The 19032-nt window shown below is 43.5% G+C and overlaps 1 protein-coding gene across 5 annotated transcripts in view; it reads left to right on the forward strand.

The window, feature by feature from the left end:
• Positions 1 to 19032, forward strand: part of EXOC6 (exocyst complex component 6) — a 114614-nt gene that overhangs the window by 601 nt on the left and 94981 nt on the right. For 2 of the 5 annotated variants that reach the window (XM_060274852.1, XM_060274853.1), the window contains exon 1: positions 2303 to 2670. The exons of 2 other annotated variants lie outside the window; for them this stretch is intronic. In XM_060274852.1, the coding sequence (XP_060130835.1) occupies positions 2588 to 2670 (83 nt within the window). In that variant the 5' untranslated portion in view covers positions 2303 to 2587. Of the gene's footprint in view, positions 1 to 2302; positions 2671 to 19032 lie in introns of those variants that run through there. One more of the 5 variants, XR_009557617.1, reaches the window with a different exon arrangement.

The following is a 19032-nucleotide window of genomic DNA, read 5'->3' on the forward strand; positions in this document are numbered from 1 at the left end:
TTCTGTGGATGTATATTCTTTATTTCCCCTGCTTTTGGAGTCTAAGAAAATGTTATATTTGAAAAATAGGTTCCCCTCCCTGTTCAACCCCCAGGGAGTGGATTACATTTCATACCCATGCAGATATAGCTTTGATGATTAAAAGCTGTTTGTGCAGCTAGTGTACAGAAAGGGTTGACATTCATAGGTAGTAGCACATTAACTTACTATAGGCTAAAATGCAGCAATTAGCAAATAAAAAAGAAAGAAATTATATTTGTGTTTCCATGGTCATATTATATATTTGATTACAAGGTATCATATTCAAGTTTATTTTTAGTACCTGGCAGAGTTTTTTTAAATAGCATGGCTCGGCTGCCACAAGGATCAGTTTACAAAGATGAATCTGCTAGAAAAACTATGAGTGAGTCATACTCAGAGTAGACTCATTGAAAGCAGTGGACAAACATTGCACATCACCCAGTATATATTTTTATTTTCAAATCACCGTTTTAGCAAATTTAACTTTCCACCTGTTTCATAAATAAAGTGGAAAAGCATTTTAAAATATCTATTTGTGTTTCAGTCCAAGTAGAACGTTGTTGAAAAATTATGGAAGAGCCATAGTAGCAACACTGCCTCCCTCCCTCCCGGTTCTGTGAGGATAGGAGGATGTTTCTAGGATTGCCATATGTCCTCTTTTTCTAGGACATGTCCTCTTTTTAAGGGGTAAATTTTCTGTCTGGGTGGATTTCTTGAATTTGCCAAACTGGGGGTGCAGGAGCAGGCTACTATGTTTTATGTTTTATGTTGCATGTACTAGACAACCAAGTGCAAAACAAACAAACACACACACACTGCAGGAAAGGACCAGGTCCTTGTTTTGGTATATTTTGAAGGGACATTGTAGATTGCACCCCCTCCCTCCCCTCCTGCCCCAGGCACTGGCAAATGTGTCTTTTTTTGTTTGTTCTTCAACCCTAACATCCCTCTATCCAGTTGACCTGTTTCTTCCTGTTGCCCTTTCCTCATCTGAGTAGTGTTTCAGGTTGAACTGCAAGTAAGGATAGGAGGACGTCAACTGGGCCTAGCTTTATGAGAAACCAAAGGGATTCAACATTTTTATTTTTATTTTGGGCCCTGCCTTTTTCAGTTCAAAGAGCTTGTACTGCCTTAGCCTCCCCTTCCTTCTTACACCTATGAGGTATTTACCGACCCATTTCCAGATACAGCGGCTCAAAGTGATAGATGCAAATACATATTTATCAAGAAAGTGTTTGCGCTGTCAGTGTTCTACTCTGGGATATGTGAAGGTGTTGTTATAAAAAGGAGAGACCTATTGAGAGTGTGCAGAGCACCGTTTTAGCGTAGGATAACTACACACCCATCCCACCCACCTCTTCTAAAGACAGAACTTCAGCGACCATCTGAGGGCGTTTCCAGACTGCCGATATTTTCGGGTAGGATTCAGCCCACATACCGACAAATCCAGGTTGTGGAGGAGTGGGAGTTTTTCTGCCACAAACCTGCTTCCAAAGATCGGACGTTTGGGACAAGGAAAGCGACTCACGCAAGTACCTCCCCGTAAACAAACAAGAGGGAAGGCTCATTCAACAGCCAACACCGTCCGTCTATTCTCTCTGCAGACAAATCAGGACGAATGCTCAACAAACAGGTCGTCTGGAAGCGCCTCCAAGTCGTTTTAGACACGCGCAGACCAGCCCAGTACAGAGGCATCTAAGTATGTGATGCCCGTCCTCCCTCCCCGGTTGGGGTTTGGTGCGCCGACCTCTGCCTAGGACTTGGCTGTCAGGCTGGGTAAGTCCCATTGGACTCAGCATTTCCATGCAAGCAGGCTTCTGGCCGAATACCTCCAAGTAAGCGCGAGCAAGACGTACTTCCAGGCATAGGAGGCAACTCCTAGTCGCTTCGCCGCGTTCGCCCCCTCTAATAAAATATTTGACGGGATCGGCCCCCCCCCCCCCAAGTTAATGGGCATTGCCATTCAAATAGTGTACGTGCACCACGTTACGTGAACGATTGTGCAGGAAGGGGCTTACCGGCGGCCCCTATATTTTATTCAAGTTAGCAGCACCCCTGCTTCCAAGTACGCACGCACAGGATCGGGCTGCAGGGACAGGTTGGAGAGAGGGAATTAATGAACGCGGAGCTGGGCAGTGCCTAGCGCTATGCGCAGAGTTAGGCACCCACCCCATTGGCTGGAAACACGCTTTCTGGGCGGGGAAGGACGCCCCCTTGAACTTTGTGCCACTGACTCCAAATTAGGAGCTCCTTAGTGCTCAGCAACCCCGCGCCTTCCATCGCCTCCTCCACCCGCAGCGAGGGAAGGCTCCTTGCCACAGCTCCCCGGCTGCCACAGCAGGAGCGCCCAGCGCCCCAGCCCGGGCCACCGCGCGCCCGAGGGAGTTCTGCAGGAGGCGGGCACCTCCGAAGGTCGACGGCTCCTTCCGGCTCGCTGATTGGCTCGCTTCCTCTGCGCAGCCGCCCGCCCCGCCCCTTCAAGCCTCCCTCCCCCGCGGGCTGCCTCGCTTTCCTCGCTCTCGCCCTTTCCCTCTGCGCGCCTCCGCTCGCTTTCCTCCCATCCAAGATGGCGGAGAGCCTGCCGGAGCATGAGCGGATCCTGCAGGAGATTGAGAGCACCGAGACGGCCTGTGTGGGACCCACCTTGAGGTGAGGGGGCGGGCGAGGCTCTCCCCGGCCAGGCGCAGGGGCTGCATGTGCCAGGCTCCCCCCCCCCGCGCGCTCCTCCCCATCTCTTCTCTGGTTGCCACAGCAGGAGCAAGAGCAATGACAGCTCCTCCCCAGGCACACGCGCACATTGGCTGCGGGGAGCAGGCTTTAGGGAGAGGTGCCCCCTTCCTTGCCAAGTCTCGGGAAGGGAGATTCCTCCGAGCCTTTTAAGTCCTCCCTCCTGTGGACTTCCTTGCTCTTCCCAACGTCTTGGGGCGGTGGTCTATCTTGCTGGTGCCCCCCTCCCCCGTTCCTCTGCGGTCTTTCTCTCCTGTGTATCTTGTCTATTGTACCTATTTCAGCCTGACACTTCACCTCTGCCCTTTGCAGACGCTTCTTTAAACCGAAAAGAAGGGGAGGGGGAGAGGTCTGCCCTCCTACCCCCTCCCTCATTATCTGACAGCTCACCTGGCCTCCCAAGACAGGCGTATCAGGTTAATCAATAGTCTGAGAAATTCAGTTCTGTGCTCCTTGAAATGAGAGAGAAAATGCACTCCTCTTGAGAAGCTGCATTTGGGTTTCTTGAGTTCTGAATTTGTACTAATTGCCTGTGTTTGGAGACCAATGAAGAAGGGAGACACCTTTTTGGGAAATCCTGTTAGGTGAAATGCTAGGGTGAAATGGGTTTGGTAGTTATCCATTTGTCCTGACAAACGCCCCCACCTTTTAGTTTTATTACTGAAGTTCCTCTGCAACGGATATTGGCCTGACCTTTTCTGGCACTGTATTTGTTTTGCTTAATTAGAGTATCCCTGTAGCTATCACGAAGATACTCTAATACTTTATTTTTAACTGTTTTGTAGCTCTTTTCTGCCATTTTTGTTTTCCTTGGCACTTGCAAAGCTTACATCTGACAGACTCTGGCTCTTGCCTCATCTTGTGTGAAATAGTTGTGAAATATATTGGAAGGAACATAAGAGTTGGATTTAATATCACCCATTGTGGTTGGAGGAACAATTTGGACATTTGTATTTTTTTTTGGACCTGTCAAAGACACAGTGGGTGTGTCTTGCTATTTATGTAGTCACTGGACTTGTAAATCGGCTTCCTTTGAAAGTGTTGTGTTCACTAATCTTATGTGGAAACGAGGCTGCTCTTATTGTTTCTCACTACAATGTCCTGATCCTAATTACATACTTTATAGTTGCAACCTGTGCCAAACATAGCTGCCAAGTTATCCCTTTTTTAAAGGGATTTTCCCTTATGCTGAATAGGCTTCCTCGCGAGAAAAGGGAAAACTTGGCAGCTATGGTGTCAAAGAAGTGGGGCAAATCTGTTGTTTTCTTTACTAATTACTTATTGCTACACCATCCAGTGGTCATATCTCCACAAAGATAAAGGTGGCTCTCTGGTGGCTGGAATAACTTTAGGTCTTAGTGATTATCCTCCCCCTTTCATCTTGCCTGCAACACACCTCTCTTGTGCCATGGGATACTTCTACATTATGAAGCTAGGAAATAGTTTTGGGGTAGATGTTTTATCACATACTGGTAGTAGTGCTGATGTGTCATTATGTCATCTGTCTAGACCAGTCATTCTCAACCTAGTTGTTGGACTACAACTCTCATCATCTCTCACCACTGGTCCTGCTAGCAAGGGATGATGGCAGTTGTAGTCCAACAACATATGGGAGACCAAGGTTGAGAAAGGCTGGTCTAGAGGATATGTTCAATTCTGTGTTCATGTAGAAGATGCTGTGCCCCATTCTGAGTGCTTGCTTGTTGAATGGGTTGTTAGACTGAATTCACAAAATAAATGTTAAATCAGGAGATAAGAGTGTAAGGATGAGGAAAAAGTGGAATGATGTTCAGAGATAGGGCTTGGTTTCCCTATTAGCAAAGGTTGAAGGAACTGGGTATGGTTGGGCTGGAGAAAAGGATTGGGTGGGGGTGGGGTACATGATAAGACTCCCACTTAGCTAAGGACCGTTGCAGAAAAGAGGGCAAATAGTTGCTCTCTGCTCCCCAGAGGACAGGACCAGAACTAATGGATTAAGTTAAAGGATATTAGATTTTGGCTGAACAGTAGGATAAACTTTTAATGGAAAAAATTGGCAATGGGACCAATTACTTGGGAGCGGGGGTATCTCTCTTGCTGGAGGTCTTCAAGTAGAGGTTAGAGACAGCCAGCTGTTGGGGTGTGTGTGCTCTAACTCTGCATTTCTTGCATCCAGCAAGGGGCTAGATTGCCAACAGGATCCTCTCAGAAAACTCTGCTTCCATACCCTATGTGCACTACATAGGTGATTGTGCATGCAGGCCCAATGTTGTTTCTCTTCTGCTCTGGCATACTGAATCCAGTCAAAATCTTAAACAAGCTGTCAAGCTCCACTGAGGTTGGAAGCCCATTACAAAAGTGAGCACACTCATTCTGTTGCCAGAACTGAAGTTCCTTAAAGCTGAAAAACAAATCAATACTTGCCTTCATGAAACTTTTATTTTCATTATGAGTAGACAAGTCTCCCGAAAGTAATTCATTCAGTTCCCCTTTACAGTAGGATGGATTGATGCAGGGACACCAGCTGTACAAAGTTTGAAAGAAACCCATTTCTTTCATTAGGTTTTCTACAGGCAATGTTTCTGTTGAGTTGTTGGCCATATCTATTTATCTATCTATCTATCTATCTATCTATCTATCTATCTATATCTATCTATCTATCTATCTATCTATCTATCTATCTATCTATCTATATCTAATCTGTATCAGGCATAGGAAAACTCCGGCCCTCCAGATGTTTGGGACTACAATTCCCACCATCCCTAGCTAACAGGACCAGTGGTCAAGTATGATGGGAATTGTAGTCCCTAACGTCTGGAGGGCCGGAGTTTGCCTATGCCTGATATCTACCTACCTCTCTCTCTCTCTCACTCATCTATCTAGGTTTCCCATTCTCTCCTACAAAAGAGAAACAAATGTTCTATATGCCCAGAGGAATTTCATGTTGTGCACACTGCATATTTGCCTCTTGTAGAATTATGAACCACTGGAAATGCTGTGCGGAAGTCAGCTGTGTAGGCAGATTTTCTGTGGAAGAGATTCTTACACAATATGATAGGAAATCCACTCTTTGCCTGGTAAAGTTTACGACTTCAGATTTGTGTGGCAACAATTTATTAAATAGCCATTGTAACAATGCATTTGAAGCAGCAATGGGTTACATCTTGCTACAACCAGCTATGCTACTAGCACTGGATATGTTGAACAACTTATGTTGCATTTAAAACATACATTTTGTTCTTATCAGTGTTAATGGCTGTTTTAACTAGGCTTGTAGAAACCCTCTTAAAACTTTTGAAATAGATAGGTATTTATCAAAGCTGAACCTGTTGCTTCCCACCAGTATTTAATAAGGTTATATATATATATAGACACAGTATATATATGCATATGCTACTGCAGTATGAAAAGTATTTAAGGCACTTTCTGCATTATAGGGCAAAAAGTGTATTTTGAACTTAGGCTAAATATTTACTGTGAACAAGGTTTGTGTGTGCATGTGTGTACTCTCTCTCTCTCTCTCTCTCTCTCTCTCTCTCTCTCTCTCTCTCTCTCTCTCACACACACACACACACACACACACACTTTTTATTTATAGTACAAACAGCCTTTAGCAGATATATCATTTATATATAAGGACCTGGTTTTCTAATGCAGTTGGTATACCTTGTGTCATAAGAGGTTGCTGGAAGAGAATGAAACACAGTCTTCTTCACATTGCAAGTCTGCAGGTAGAATGTCATGGTATGTACAGTAGTGACTTTGCAAAAATAGATACTGAAACATTTTCTTAACTGTAGCATTGGGAAGAATTTGAACAAGTGAAAATTACTTTGCCACCCGCGTATATCCGTGCTTTCCATTTACTACTCACCAACTTTATACAGTATAGTGAAATACAACTATATACATAAGGCAAGGGTCTAACACAAAACGATCTGAGATGGGGAACTAACATTAGCTTTCAGGAACTTGGATAATGGTTGAATTCTTCGGGGGGCCTATTTCAGGGCCTTCATTCCACCCCTGCCCCAATTTATGTCTAGTAAGCATTTGATATTGTTGTCTCCCGTACTTCTCTGCTGGAATACCTATTATGTTATTTGTTGCACTTAAGTTTCTCCTTTTCCCCAAGGAGTTCAAAGTGCAGTACATGGTTCTCTCCCCCCCCCCCAGTAGCATAGCTAGGCAGGGGCTGGGGGTGGCACAGTGGCTGCTGGGCATCGGGGGGGGGGGCTGCTGCCAGGTGACAGGAGAGCTGCAGGGGGAGCCACTGTCCATCCTTCAAAAACGCTAGCTATGAGGAAAAAGATCAACAACTTTGGTCCACCCCAGGTGCTGGCAGGGGTTGCTACACCGCTGTCTCCTCTGCCTCATTTAATCACCACAACAACCCTGTGAGGGAGATTATGCTGAGATGGTCCGACTGGCCCAAGGTCACTCATTGAGCTTCATGGATGAGTGGCAATTTGAACCCTGGTCTTCCGGGTCCTATTTTGACACACTAACCACTCCCACTGGTTCTGAAACTTCTTTCTTTCTTTCTTTCTTTCTTTCTTTCTTTCTTTCTTTCTTTCTTTCTTTCTTTTTGTTGTTGTTTAGTCGTTTAGTCATGTCCGACTCTTCGTGACCCCATGGACCATAGCACGCCAGGCACTCCTGTCTTCCACTGCCTCCCGCAGTTTGGCCAGACTCATTTTTGGTAGCTTTGAGAACACTGTCCAACCATCTCGTCCTCTGTCGTCCCCTTCTCCTTGTGCCCTTGATCTTTCCCGACATCAGGGTCTTTTCCAAGGATTCTCCTCTTCTCATGAGGTGGCCAAAGTATTGGAGCCTCAGCTTCACGATCTGTCCTTCCAGTGAGCACTTTCTTAGATCATAGTCTTATATCATACAGTAGTCTAAAACTCCCCAATATCTTTTTTTTTAAAGGAAATCATGAAAAGTTCTATATTTGCTACTGCTGTGTGAATGAAATTAAATTAAATTAAATTCAGGTTACAGTAATTGAAGACATTTTCCACACTAAAAAGTGTATTTGATACCTGGGCTTAATTGACTCTAGGTTATTAGTGAAAGATGGAAGCATAAGACAATGGGCCAATGTTTTCTAGGTCAAAAACACCGGTACATTCTTGCAACAATACTGCATTCAAATTATGTGGTGATGCCTCACTTAATGCTCTGTAATTCTCAGTTTCACAACAGAACTTCAAAGAGAGTCATGTGTGTGCTTAAGGCACCTGCGCACACATTGCTGTTGTTGATGTTTGGATGTTCAGTGAACTTGAGAAGGATGGTATAAGGACAGTCATTACCTCGGGCCCCAAGAAACAATGGTCCTTCTCAAAAGTGGTGCTAGGGTTATTTGAACAGAAAGTGAGATTGCACGAAGCTTGTTTTTCAGGGAGCCCAAGCAGTTCTAACAGGCACTAGGGATGTTGTTGTGATTCTTTCCTGGTGGTTTCGTCACTTAACAGCACTGAGTACTGTATTACCATTCTCTACTATGCTTCACAGTAGCCTTTTTGCTGATTGTGTCCTCTGAGGCTTTCCCTATGCCCGTTTTATGTCTGCTTTGCTCAGAATTGGCACAACACCATATAGAATCAAATATGTGCAGGGCCAATGTTTTCCTTTGACTCGTCTTTGGATGGATTTTAGCCATGCTAAGCTCTGGAGCCACTTCAGATTTCAGCATTGCATTTTGCTTTCTTCAGTGAAACTGAGACAACCATCAGAAATAATAAAGGTTTTGGAGTGAGCTGATAGGAAAAACATTAACTTTAGATGTGCAGTGGGAAAGGGTGTAATTTCTAATTCCGCGGCTTAAGATAACATAATATAAGAAGCTGATAATAGAACTGGCAGAGGATTCAGCAGTCAATAGCTGGAGACTATTTACCTGTTTGTTTTTCCTTCTCTCAGTAATTGCATAGAACTGAAGGAACAACCACACACACACACACACACACACACACACGTGTGTATTGGGAGAAATCCCACTGAATACATTTGGATATACTTTCAAGTAAACATATGCTGTTTGTGAGAGATACAAAACAGAAAAGGTATTGGAGCCTTTCTTTTTTCAGGTTTCTCTAGAATGGAAACATAACCTTTTTGGGCTCAGTGTTGACAATAACCCAATAACTTAAGAATGGAAGAGCAAGAAATTAAAAATAATAACTAGTTTTTATTAAGTCCTATCATATTGCTTGAGTGGTGGTCTTCGCAATACTGGAGGAGGATGATTTTTGCTGAAGCTCTGTAAATATTCCTTTATTTCAAAGATGATTACACTGAGCATTATTGTTACAGAGCCTTCGGCTTTCTTCCTCTCTGCCCTTTTATATTAAAACCAGCTAGGGTTGACTTTCACTGCTTTGTGAACTCAAATACAGAACATTTTCCCAAGGCCTCTTGCTTGTTGTACAAGGAAAATCTCTTTTGTAAGGGATTTCCTTTTCTGTTGTTACCATTTCCAGAAGGGTAGCACAAGCTACCAAGAGTCCTGGGGCAACTTAAAAGACAAAAGGTGGCATTCAACTAAGATTTTTACGAAGTCAACCTACTGAAATCAGTGAACATGAATTTCAGCTGAGTACCAATGAGCCAAATTGTGGCACAAACTTAGTGGACTGCATTGGTCTGTGAAAGCTTATGCCACAGTGAATCTGCTAGTCCTTACGGGGCCACAAGATTCTGTTGTTTGCCTTTCTGCCTGGAGTAATGGAATGGCTAAAACTGTCCTAGGCAAGGTAAGTGAGGCATCTACCAGACAAGCGAGGTATAGCTGTCTAGCTTTAGTAGCCTAATTGCCTGTAAATAACCCTGCAGTGGTGGGACATGGGTGGCGCTGTGGGTTAAACAACAGAACCTAGGGCTCTCCGATCAGAAGGTCGGTGGTTCGAATCCCCATGACAGGGTGAGCTCCCATTGCTCGGTCCCTGCTCCTGCCAACCTAGCAGTTCAAAAGCACGTCAAAGTGCAAGTACCGCTCTGGCGGGAAGGTAAACGGCGTTTCCGTGCACTGCTCTGGTTCGCCAGAAGCGGCTTTGTCATGCTGGCCACATGACCTGGAAGCTGTACGCTGGCTCCCTTGGTCAGTAAAGCGAGATGAGTGCCGCAACCCCAGAGTCAGTAATGACTGGACCTAATGGTCAGGGGTCCCTTTACCTTTACCTTTAACCCTGCAGTGGGTATTTACCATCGCTTCCTCTGTCAGTGCTAAAGTAAGAGGAATCTGAAGAAGTGTGCATGCACACGAAAGCTCATACCAAAATAAAAACTTAGTTGGTCTTTAAGGTGCTACTGAAGGAATTTTTTTATTTTACTAAGAGGAAAAATGTCTTTGTGTGCAATGGAACTCTCGCTCAACTGCATATGATTAGGTTCTACTTTGGACAAATGTGTACATGATAAGGTCATCTTTACTTCCTTTAAGAATTACTACTGTCAGTCTCTTGGTTTCTTTAGCTTGCTGACCTCCACAGAATACTCAAGTTCTGTGAAGCTCTGTTTCAGCTCTTAACGTTTTGCAATGTCTTATGTACTGGTATGTAAATTTCCTTTTAATAAGTGACAAAGGCATAACTGTGCACAGAACTGCAACCCAACATTTGAAGCTAGAACTCCAGCGGGTTATAATGACCATGGAGGATGGAGGGGATATAAATCTCATTGCTAAACTGGTACTATAACACCCCCCCTCTAATCTTGAATTACCTGATGGTGTTATGGGCAAGACCAACATCTGTACTGTATGTGCAGATGGCAGGAGGTGGGACTAGTTAGCAAGCACAGTTTTTTGTTAGGGCTATGTAGTGTGACATGGCTGGTGTGTTTAGCACTTGGTTAGGTCTAGAAAGTCACTGGTATTTGGGAGAAGCCAGGTAGAATAAGTCTACTGCCTTCAATGTTTTGGTCTGATAATACATGGTACGCAATAGTAATTTTGCAGGTGCCTCTTTGATGTCAGTGGGTTGCTGTTAGTAAGTCTTGAAGCTGTTGTATCTAGAGTCTAATCTGTCCTCTAGCTCTTAAACTGAAATTAATAGTTTTAGAGATCAAGTATAGCAAGTTCAAGTACATAGCTGATATACTCCATACAAACAGCTTGGGAAAGTCCTGTCTAAACATGCTGTGTGCTGTGCTTTAAAACCTTTTTATGTTGCCATAGTTTCAATAGTTGTGGCCAAATCTTGATCTGAGATGATGTTAGTTGATTCCCACAGTTATGAATGTTGATTTTAAGACCCAGTCACCAAAATGTTAACTAAGTAATTTAGTTTTTCTTGGCCAGCAGAAAGAGCACAAGGTTCAGTTTTGCTGCTGCCAGTTGAGCCATAAAGTACTTTTATTAAGTTAACAAGTGACTACAGTAAAGGATGCTTTATAACTTGGTTTTTAGGTCTGTGTATCTAACATTGTTTAAGTGCATGTCTAAAAGTATAAAGAGTATATGTGAAGATTTGCAATGGTGGGTGTACACTAACCCGGAAGCAAGTCATGTTTGGCTATCTTTCTCTTATCGGTTGTATACTTAGGGCAAACTTGCTTTTGCCATGGTGTGATAAACATAATCATGCCTATACAATCTCATAATATTTTATGTGTTTTCCATGTATGTTTTAGGAAAGTTTTTATTTTTGCTATAAAGACTTCATCAGAGAAATGTGGAGCTGCCAACAAGTAATATGAAATGTTGATTATCCTTTTAAAAAAGATCAAAGAGACCTGATAAAACTAAACTTGATAGATTTTTATTATGCATTGTGAAATAGTGAACAAATGCTCCAATCTTTCTGACTTTCCATGCATCCTAGTAAATGCTTCTTCAGTGCACCAAACCAGTTCAGTCTTTTACCACACTCCTCCTGTGATGAGTATTGTAATGTGCAAACGTGGCGTAGGTGATGTCCTTGAATACATGGAAAATAGACTCTTTCCCCTTGCTCTCCAAGCATGCTCATGTTCATTGTTGGCAAACCCACCTACCTTTCCCCTTCAAATGGGTCCTTTCACCTCTAGCACTAGGGTTGAGCTAGGGTAGTCAACCTCTCATTTCATGAAACATTTAAGACAGCAAATGTATCACTGGCTACTGTCAGGTGCTCCAAAGCATGGCACAAAAGCGTTTCTCTTCTTCTGTGGAATCCAAAGGACTCATGGAAGGAGAAGGGCTGTTTTCTTCTTGTCCTTTAGGGGTAGTCGGTGATAGTCTCTTCCTGCTTCTGGGTGCTCCCAAACATAGATAACAAGTCCTCTGTGTGTATCAGAGGACTTGAGGTGGGAATGGGGTCTGTGTCTCTTCCTTGCAGGGCCAACCCACTCATGAGGCAGGTGGAGAAGATGCACTGAAATCTCATTGCTTGCTTTAAAATAAAACAGGTAGAAATCTGGGCCACTAATGGGTACTAGGCAGTGGCCATTCTGCAGGACTCAAATGGGCACACCATCTGCTCTGTTCCTGACACAGCTCTGCTCCTGCTATACTGTACATCCATTCTCAAAGCTTGGTCTTTTTGTTTTCTGGCTTGGGCTAAAAGAGAGCTGGGCAGGCTAAATGGCCTAAGATCCATTTTTCTTCTTCTCGCTATATTACTTGCTGGATGCTAATGGAAAGTGTCCATTTTGCAGAAGCGTGCTAGGAAGTAATATTGCTCTTAATGCCTGAACGATGATATCATGGAAGCTTATTTTCATGTAGGAAGCCGGTAAAGGAGTGGCAGTGTAAGATAAGCCACCAAAAGAGGTTGCTGTGAGAAGTGAATGTGTAAGTTATGGGAACTTGCTTTGTGTTGGGGTTTTTGTGTTGAAAGTAAATTATGTGGAAATTGGTATGCTTCCAGGCCCATTCAGGAATCTTAACTGGATCCTGTGACTGCATTTGCTGAAAACATTTCCATGCTGTCACTATTAAAGTATTGATCTGTGGCATTTGCATCATTGTGCCCAGAAAACAGCATGAGATTAGTTATCACAGCATAAATTACAGTTTAATACCCTATCTGTTTCTTGTGAATCTTACTATTTATTGCAAGGTTGAGATAACAAAAATAGTGAGAGTTTGGGATATAAAATACATCTCCCAACCAGTCACTTGAGTAGTACGGTAGTATAATTGTTTATGTCTTTGACGTCTGATGGGAGGGTGCTCCTCAGGGCAGGTGCCACTACCGAGAAGGCCCTCTGCCTGGTTCCCTGTAACTTCATTTCTCGCAGTGAGGGAACTGCCAGAAGGCCTTCACAGCTAAACATACTGGGAGCCAATGCAGATCTTTTAGTGTAGAGAATCAAGGCCAATTTTCAGATATTATCCTGGTAGTGTATGTCCGAACCTATTCTACCAGTTTCCCATTCGTAAACTTATTGTTCATTTTTTATTGACATATCAAGAGGAGTTTAAGCATTAAGCACAACATTGCTAGGTGTGTTTGGGTGTTCTCTGCCCGGTCTGATTTCTTACAGGGGTTAAGTTGAAAGGGTGGTGGCAGGAGGAATTAAGATTTGTGAGCATTTCAAAGCAAACATTTAAATTTGTAAACAGCTTTCCTGTTAATGGAACAGTTTGATAACTTGCTGCAAAGGTGAAGCTGCATTTGGGATGCAACCAACATTAGTCTGATTCAGAGCAAACCCACTGATATGAACGGACATGATAAATTCAGGTTCCTTCATTTTAGTGGATTTACTCGATGAGTAGGATTCATGTTGGATGCAATCAGTTGAAGCAAATCTTTGCAAACAGAATGCGGGCTTCAGTATGTCTTGCTTTGTTACAAAATGGCAAACTTGCTTATTACTGGGAAGGCTTATTGTATAAAATTGGTAAGTAGCACAAAAGCTTTGCAGGAAGAGGCATCTTCTTGCTTTGCGCTGTAAAAACAGGAAGAAGGAAGTCCATTGCAAATCTGGGTTTACTGATTATCCGTTGACATTTCACTACAAAGGATGTCCAATAACAGCCACCAGTGTGATACATGCTTATCCAGACTGAACAATAACTGCTGTAGTGTCACTACTACAGAATATTGACCCTGGTTATAGGAAGCAATGTTAACTAACAAACTGTACTCGGCCCTTTCCTGCTCATAGAAACAGGATACTATTAGTGAGAACAATTCACAGAAACAGCACATACAGGAAAACGTGCCAAATCAGGCAGAACTAAGATTAATAAATTATCTTCCCCTGTTTGCAAAATTTAAGCATTCCATTCTTTAGGCATGTTGTAATCTTCTAAGTAGAGCAGTGACTTATTTTTTAACAGGGATGGAAGAGATAATGTCTGCAAGTAGAAAGTCTGTTTAGGGATTGAGAATATGACCATATTAAATCTGTTGTTGAATTGCAGGAAGCACCTGGGCACCATTTTAGGAAAGATTTTAAGGGTGTGTGTTCAAAAAGCTACATGAAATACAGGAAAAATGAGCATCGGGAGCTGGTGATTAGTGGCAAATGTATGTTGGTAGGTTAGAACGGAAACTGTGGCAAGGCTTCCTGAGAAATTGCTGCAATAATGTAATGTTGTTGTTTTTTGTACTGTCACATTTGGTTTATGCTAATTATGGTTTGGACAGCATCCAGTTTGAAATGCAGTATTTTGTGTGTGTGTGTGTGTGTGTGTGTGTGTGTGTGTTTCAGGGTTCAGTGAGCTTTGTTTAAATATTTGAAAACTTCCCCTTGCATGCACAATTCAAGGTTACGGTCGAATAGCAGTTTTGTTAGACAGGCATGGAACTAGAACCACATTTTGCTAAGCTTTTGTTACCCCCCCCCCTCCGTGTTTCAGCAGAGACTGGATCAATATTGGAGGTTGGATCAATGTTGGGAATTTGGTAGTTAGAACAAACAAAAGTTTGTTAGCAGCCCTGAGGATAGGCATGGAGGTAGGGTTGTTCATCAGGGCTGCTAACAAACTTCTGCTTGACACCTTGGCTTTTATGCCGTGGGGTCCTGTCACTCATGTTGTTTAAAATCTATATGTACCTACTAGGAATAATCATCCGGGGATTTGGGACACAGCATCAATAGGATGCTGATGAGACCCAGTATCTCTCAGTTTGAATCTGGTGAGGCTGTGCAGGTGCTTAACTTGTGCAGTGATGGGCTGGATGAGGGCCCATAACCTGAGGCTCAATCTGACAAGAAGGAGGTGATGTGGGTGGGCTGTTCTCATGTTCAAGAACTGGGAAGATGTCCTCTTCTTGACTAAGTTGCACTGCTCTGAAAGAGCAGGAGCATATCCTGGATCTAGCTTTGCGTATGGAGGCCCAGGAGGCCTTCCTGATGTCAGTGCCCATGCTCTTGTGACGCGGGTGGTGTTGTGGTCTAAACCACTGACCCTTTTGGGCTTGCCGATCGGAAGGTTGGCGGTTCGAGTCCCCGCAACAAAGTGAGCTCCCATTGCTCTGTCCCAGCTCCTGCCAACCTAGCAGTTCGAAAGCAATCCAGTGCAAGTAGATAAATAGGTACCGCTGCATTGGGAAGGTAAATGGTGTTTCCGTGTGCTCTGGCTTCCATCACAGTGTTCCATTGCACCAGAAGTGGTTTAGTCATGCTGGACACACAACGCAGAAAGTTATCTGTGGACAAACGCCGACCCGGCTCCCTTGGCCTGAAAGCGAGATGAGCACCGCAACCCCATAGTCGCCTTTGACTAGACTTAACCATCCTGGGGTCCTTCACCTTTACCTTTACCAGCTGGCTTTACTAGCTCCATCCATTTGTGGACTGGAATAGCCAGGCCACAATTATTTTGTGTTCTGGTATGTCCCAGTTTACTCCCATGAAGCCAGCTTCTAAAGACCTCCAGTGTTTAGTGATGGTAAAGGTCTGGCTTCTGTCCAGAGGGAAGCGATCAGTTTTTTAATGCAACCATCTCCTTGTGTAGTTCTGGATTGAGATGAGATTGAGCTTTGGGTCCAGCAGAATGATTTGTTCAGTCGTCTTAAAAAAAAAAAGTTGCCCTGAACCTGTTTAAGGAGAGGTCCATCACCGTGTGAAAGTGAGATCTCAAACCCTGCACTTGCCAACATTTCGCGTCTTCTGATCAAGTTGTTTTATTTAATAAAATAATAAATAAACGAGGGTACGTGTGCCAATGACGAATAGTTTTCGGACAATTTTCTTGTACCCATGCAGAAATTAATGTAAGTGGTGCTTTATCTCATAATCTGGCCTAATGTGCACCTGTAGTATCCCAACCAAGATCTTGTTAATCCCTGGCATTTCCACGTAGGGCTGGGAAAGTGTCCTGACTGAAACAATTGGTAGCTGCTGCCAGTCACTCAACCCTGAGCAAGGCAGACCAATGGTATAAAGCATCTTATATGTTCCCTTAAGTGTTGCTGGTTCATTTTATTCAGTAAGCCACACCTTGTGTGAAGGAGTGCTGCCCTCTACTGTTCACATGATATTGATGAACTTCAGTGAATAATAAAAGCATGAAAATCCTACAACTGTGGGGCTTTTTTATCAGTAGAATTTTGCACTGATAGGTAATGAAATATTTGGATGAAAAGACAACAAATCCTATGAATTGGAAATTCTGCAAGTCTTTCTTTTCTCAGGAGTACAGGCTTGGAGGAAATGGTAAATTCATAAAGAACATGGGTTCTTTTCTGCTTCACCTGTTAATTCAAATGGAAAAGGAGCAGAAAAGAAAATCACTGCATAGTAGATTTAAATGGGCAACAGAAAGAAGTATAAAGAAAGGTTGTGTATAAGTAAACTGCCTAACAAAAGTTTTAAAACATGTGAAAAGGAAAATGGGTCAGCAGTTTAACGTTAAGACTGATCATATGTAACTTCAACAACTTGTGTGTGCTATGAATGGGGTAATACACAACAATTCATTTTAATTTAAGATTAAAAAAAAGCCTCCTTGCCAACAGCACACATATGCAGAGTGCATTAAAATGAATCCAACATAAACCAGACTTTTTAAACCCGAATCTACTAACATGAGTCTGGCCAAACTGCGGGAGGCAGTGGAAGACAGGAGTGCCTGGCGTGCTCTGGTCCAGGAGTTCACAAAGAGTCGGAAACGACTAAACAACAACAACAAATTATTCTTCTAATTGGCTGGAGAGTGAACAGCGATAGTGTTTAGTGAACTTCTTGCTTCTTCTTTCACTAAAGAAAATACAAATTTTTAATTGGTGTTCACTCACACCCATTAAATATTGTTTCATATTTCTCTTGGATCACAGAGTGTGAGACAATAAAAAAAACTTTATTCTGTGTGCTGATAGGCAAAAGGTTGTCTTGTTTCATTAGACACTGCAAGAAATGATGTATTATAACTCCCACAAGATGGTGCTATTTCCATGTGTAGCACAAAAAGGCTATGGACGGTTGATTGCTTTATTTTGTGCTACCTTCATATTGAACAGCAAATGGTCTGTGAAAGGGTGGGCACTTTTATACATTGTATATTATGATCTTTTTTGGAAAGACAGGATGCCTTCAGACAACACATTGCATTTGTACTGAAAACTTGGAGGACCTTCATTATACAGTATAAAGCTACGATCTCCTGCAGTTTATACATACTGTAGTGGATTTTCATTTTCATTTTTGCTATCAGGAACCCATTTTCTTTTCTTTTTCTGTGTTGGTGTTCTGCCTGCAAAATGGGGCCAATAATGCTTTGAGAAAGGTGGGGTGCATTGTCAGTACACATATAGGTAAGGATCACAAACCACTGGTTTACGTAATTGTATTCAGGAAGCTATATCAGTTTCATTAGTATGTATTTCCAATAATTTTCTGGCTCACCTTACCTTTGCTGTAAATCACTGTTGATTTCTCTGTTTTATCATCCCCCCTTCGTTTCCATAATTGAGTATTGCTCTATAGATAAGTATCTACAATATTATTGTTATTTTCAATTTATTACCCACCCTTCACCATGCGGCTCCAGGGTGGGTGTCTACAAATTAAAATTCAGTATTAGGAACAGTTAATGAATTACGACACAGGAAAAGAGTGGGTCCTGAAAATGATAGATAGATAGATAGATAGATAGATAGATGGACAGTTTCCAATAAATAAGAAACACAGCAAGACATCAGACATTAAAAACTACAAGGCTGCCATCAGATGTCTTCTAAAAGTCAAATAGTTGTTTATCTCCTTGACATCTGATGGGAGGGTGTTCCACAGGATGGGCATGACTACCTTAGGTGTCAAAGGCCAGGGTGAAGAGGTGTATCTTTAGTATATGGCAGAAACTGGACAGAAGTGCCTGGCGTGCTCTGGTCCATGGGGTCACGAAGAGTTGGACACGACTAAATGACTAAACAACAACATTTAAGCCAGGGGCGTACCCAGGATCAAAACTAGGGGGGGGGGGCAAGAGAGGGGAAGAGAGAGGGAAGGAAGGAGGGAGGGAGGGAAGAGAGAGAAGGAAGGAAGGAAGGGGTGGGTGGATGTGTGGGTGGGTGAGAGAGAGAGAGAGAGAGAAGGAAGGAAGGGGTGAGAGAGAGAGAAAGGAAGAAAGAAAGAGGGGGGAAGGAAGGATGGAGCTCCCGTCCATCCACCCCCCAGCTCAGGCTGCTTCTCCCCCCACCCACGTTCCTGTCGCTGGCTGCAGTCGCAGAGGGGGTGAAAACAGCCTGATTTCAGGCTGCTTCTCGCCCTCCCCACGTTCCTGTCACTGGCTGCAGCCGCAGAGGGGGCGAAAACAGCCCAATTTCGGGCTGCTCCCCCCCACGTTCCTGTCGCTGGGTGCAGCCATGGAGGGGGCGGAAACAGCCCGATTTCCATAACCCACAGCGACTTTTCCCCTTCAGTTTTTGGAGGAAAAAAGTGTGGGTTATGGTCCGTAAAATACAGTAAAAAAATTTCTTCTCAGGGGGGGAGCTGCCCCCCTGCCCCTCGCTTGGTACGCCCATGATGTAAGCCGGACACACCTCTGTGGGGAGGGAATTCCACAGCCTAGGAGCTGTCTAGGTGAAGGGTGCCTTCTCCTGGGCCCCCACCACCCTGAACCTCTGAGCGCAGTGGAACTACCCTGTTTCCCCTAGTTTAAGACTTAGTCATAAAATAAGCCATAGCAGGATTTTTAAGCATTCAAGGAATATAAGCCATACCCTGAAAATAAGACATGTACCAGGAGAGACCCTTCTGTGGATCTTAATACTGGAGAGGGTCTGTAGGGAAGGAGGCAATCTTTCAGATGTTGTTGTTTAGTCGTTTAGTCGTGTCCGACTCTTTGTGACCCCATGGACCATAGCACGCCAGGCACTCCTGTCTTCCACTGCCTCCCGCAGTTTGGTCAAACTCATGTTCGTA

This window comes from Zootoca vivipara, chromosome 5, assembly GCF_963506605.1.
Source record: "Zootoca vivipara chromosome 5, rZooViv1.1, whole genome shotgun sequence".
Lineage (NCBI taxonomy): Eukaryota > Metazoa > Chordata > Lepidosauria > Squamata > Lacertidae > Zootoca > Zootoca vivipara.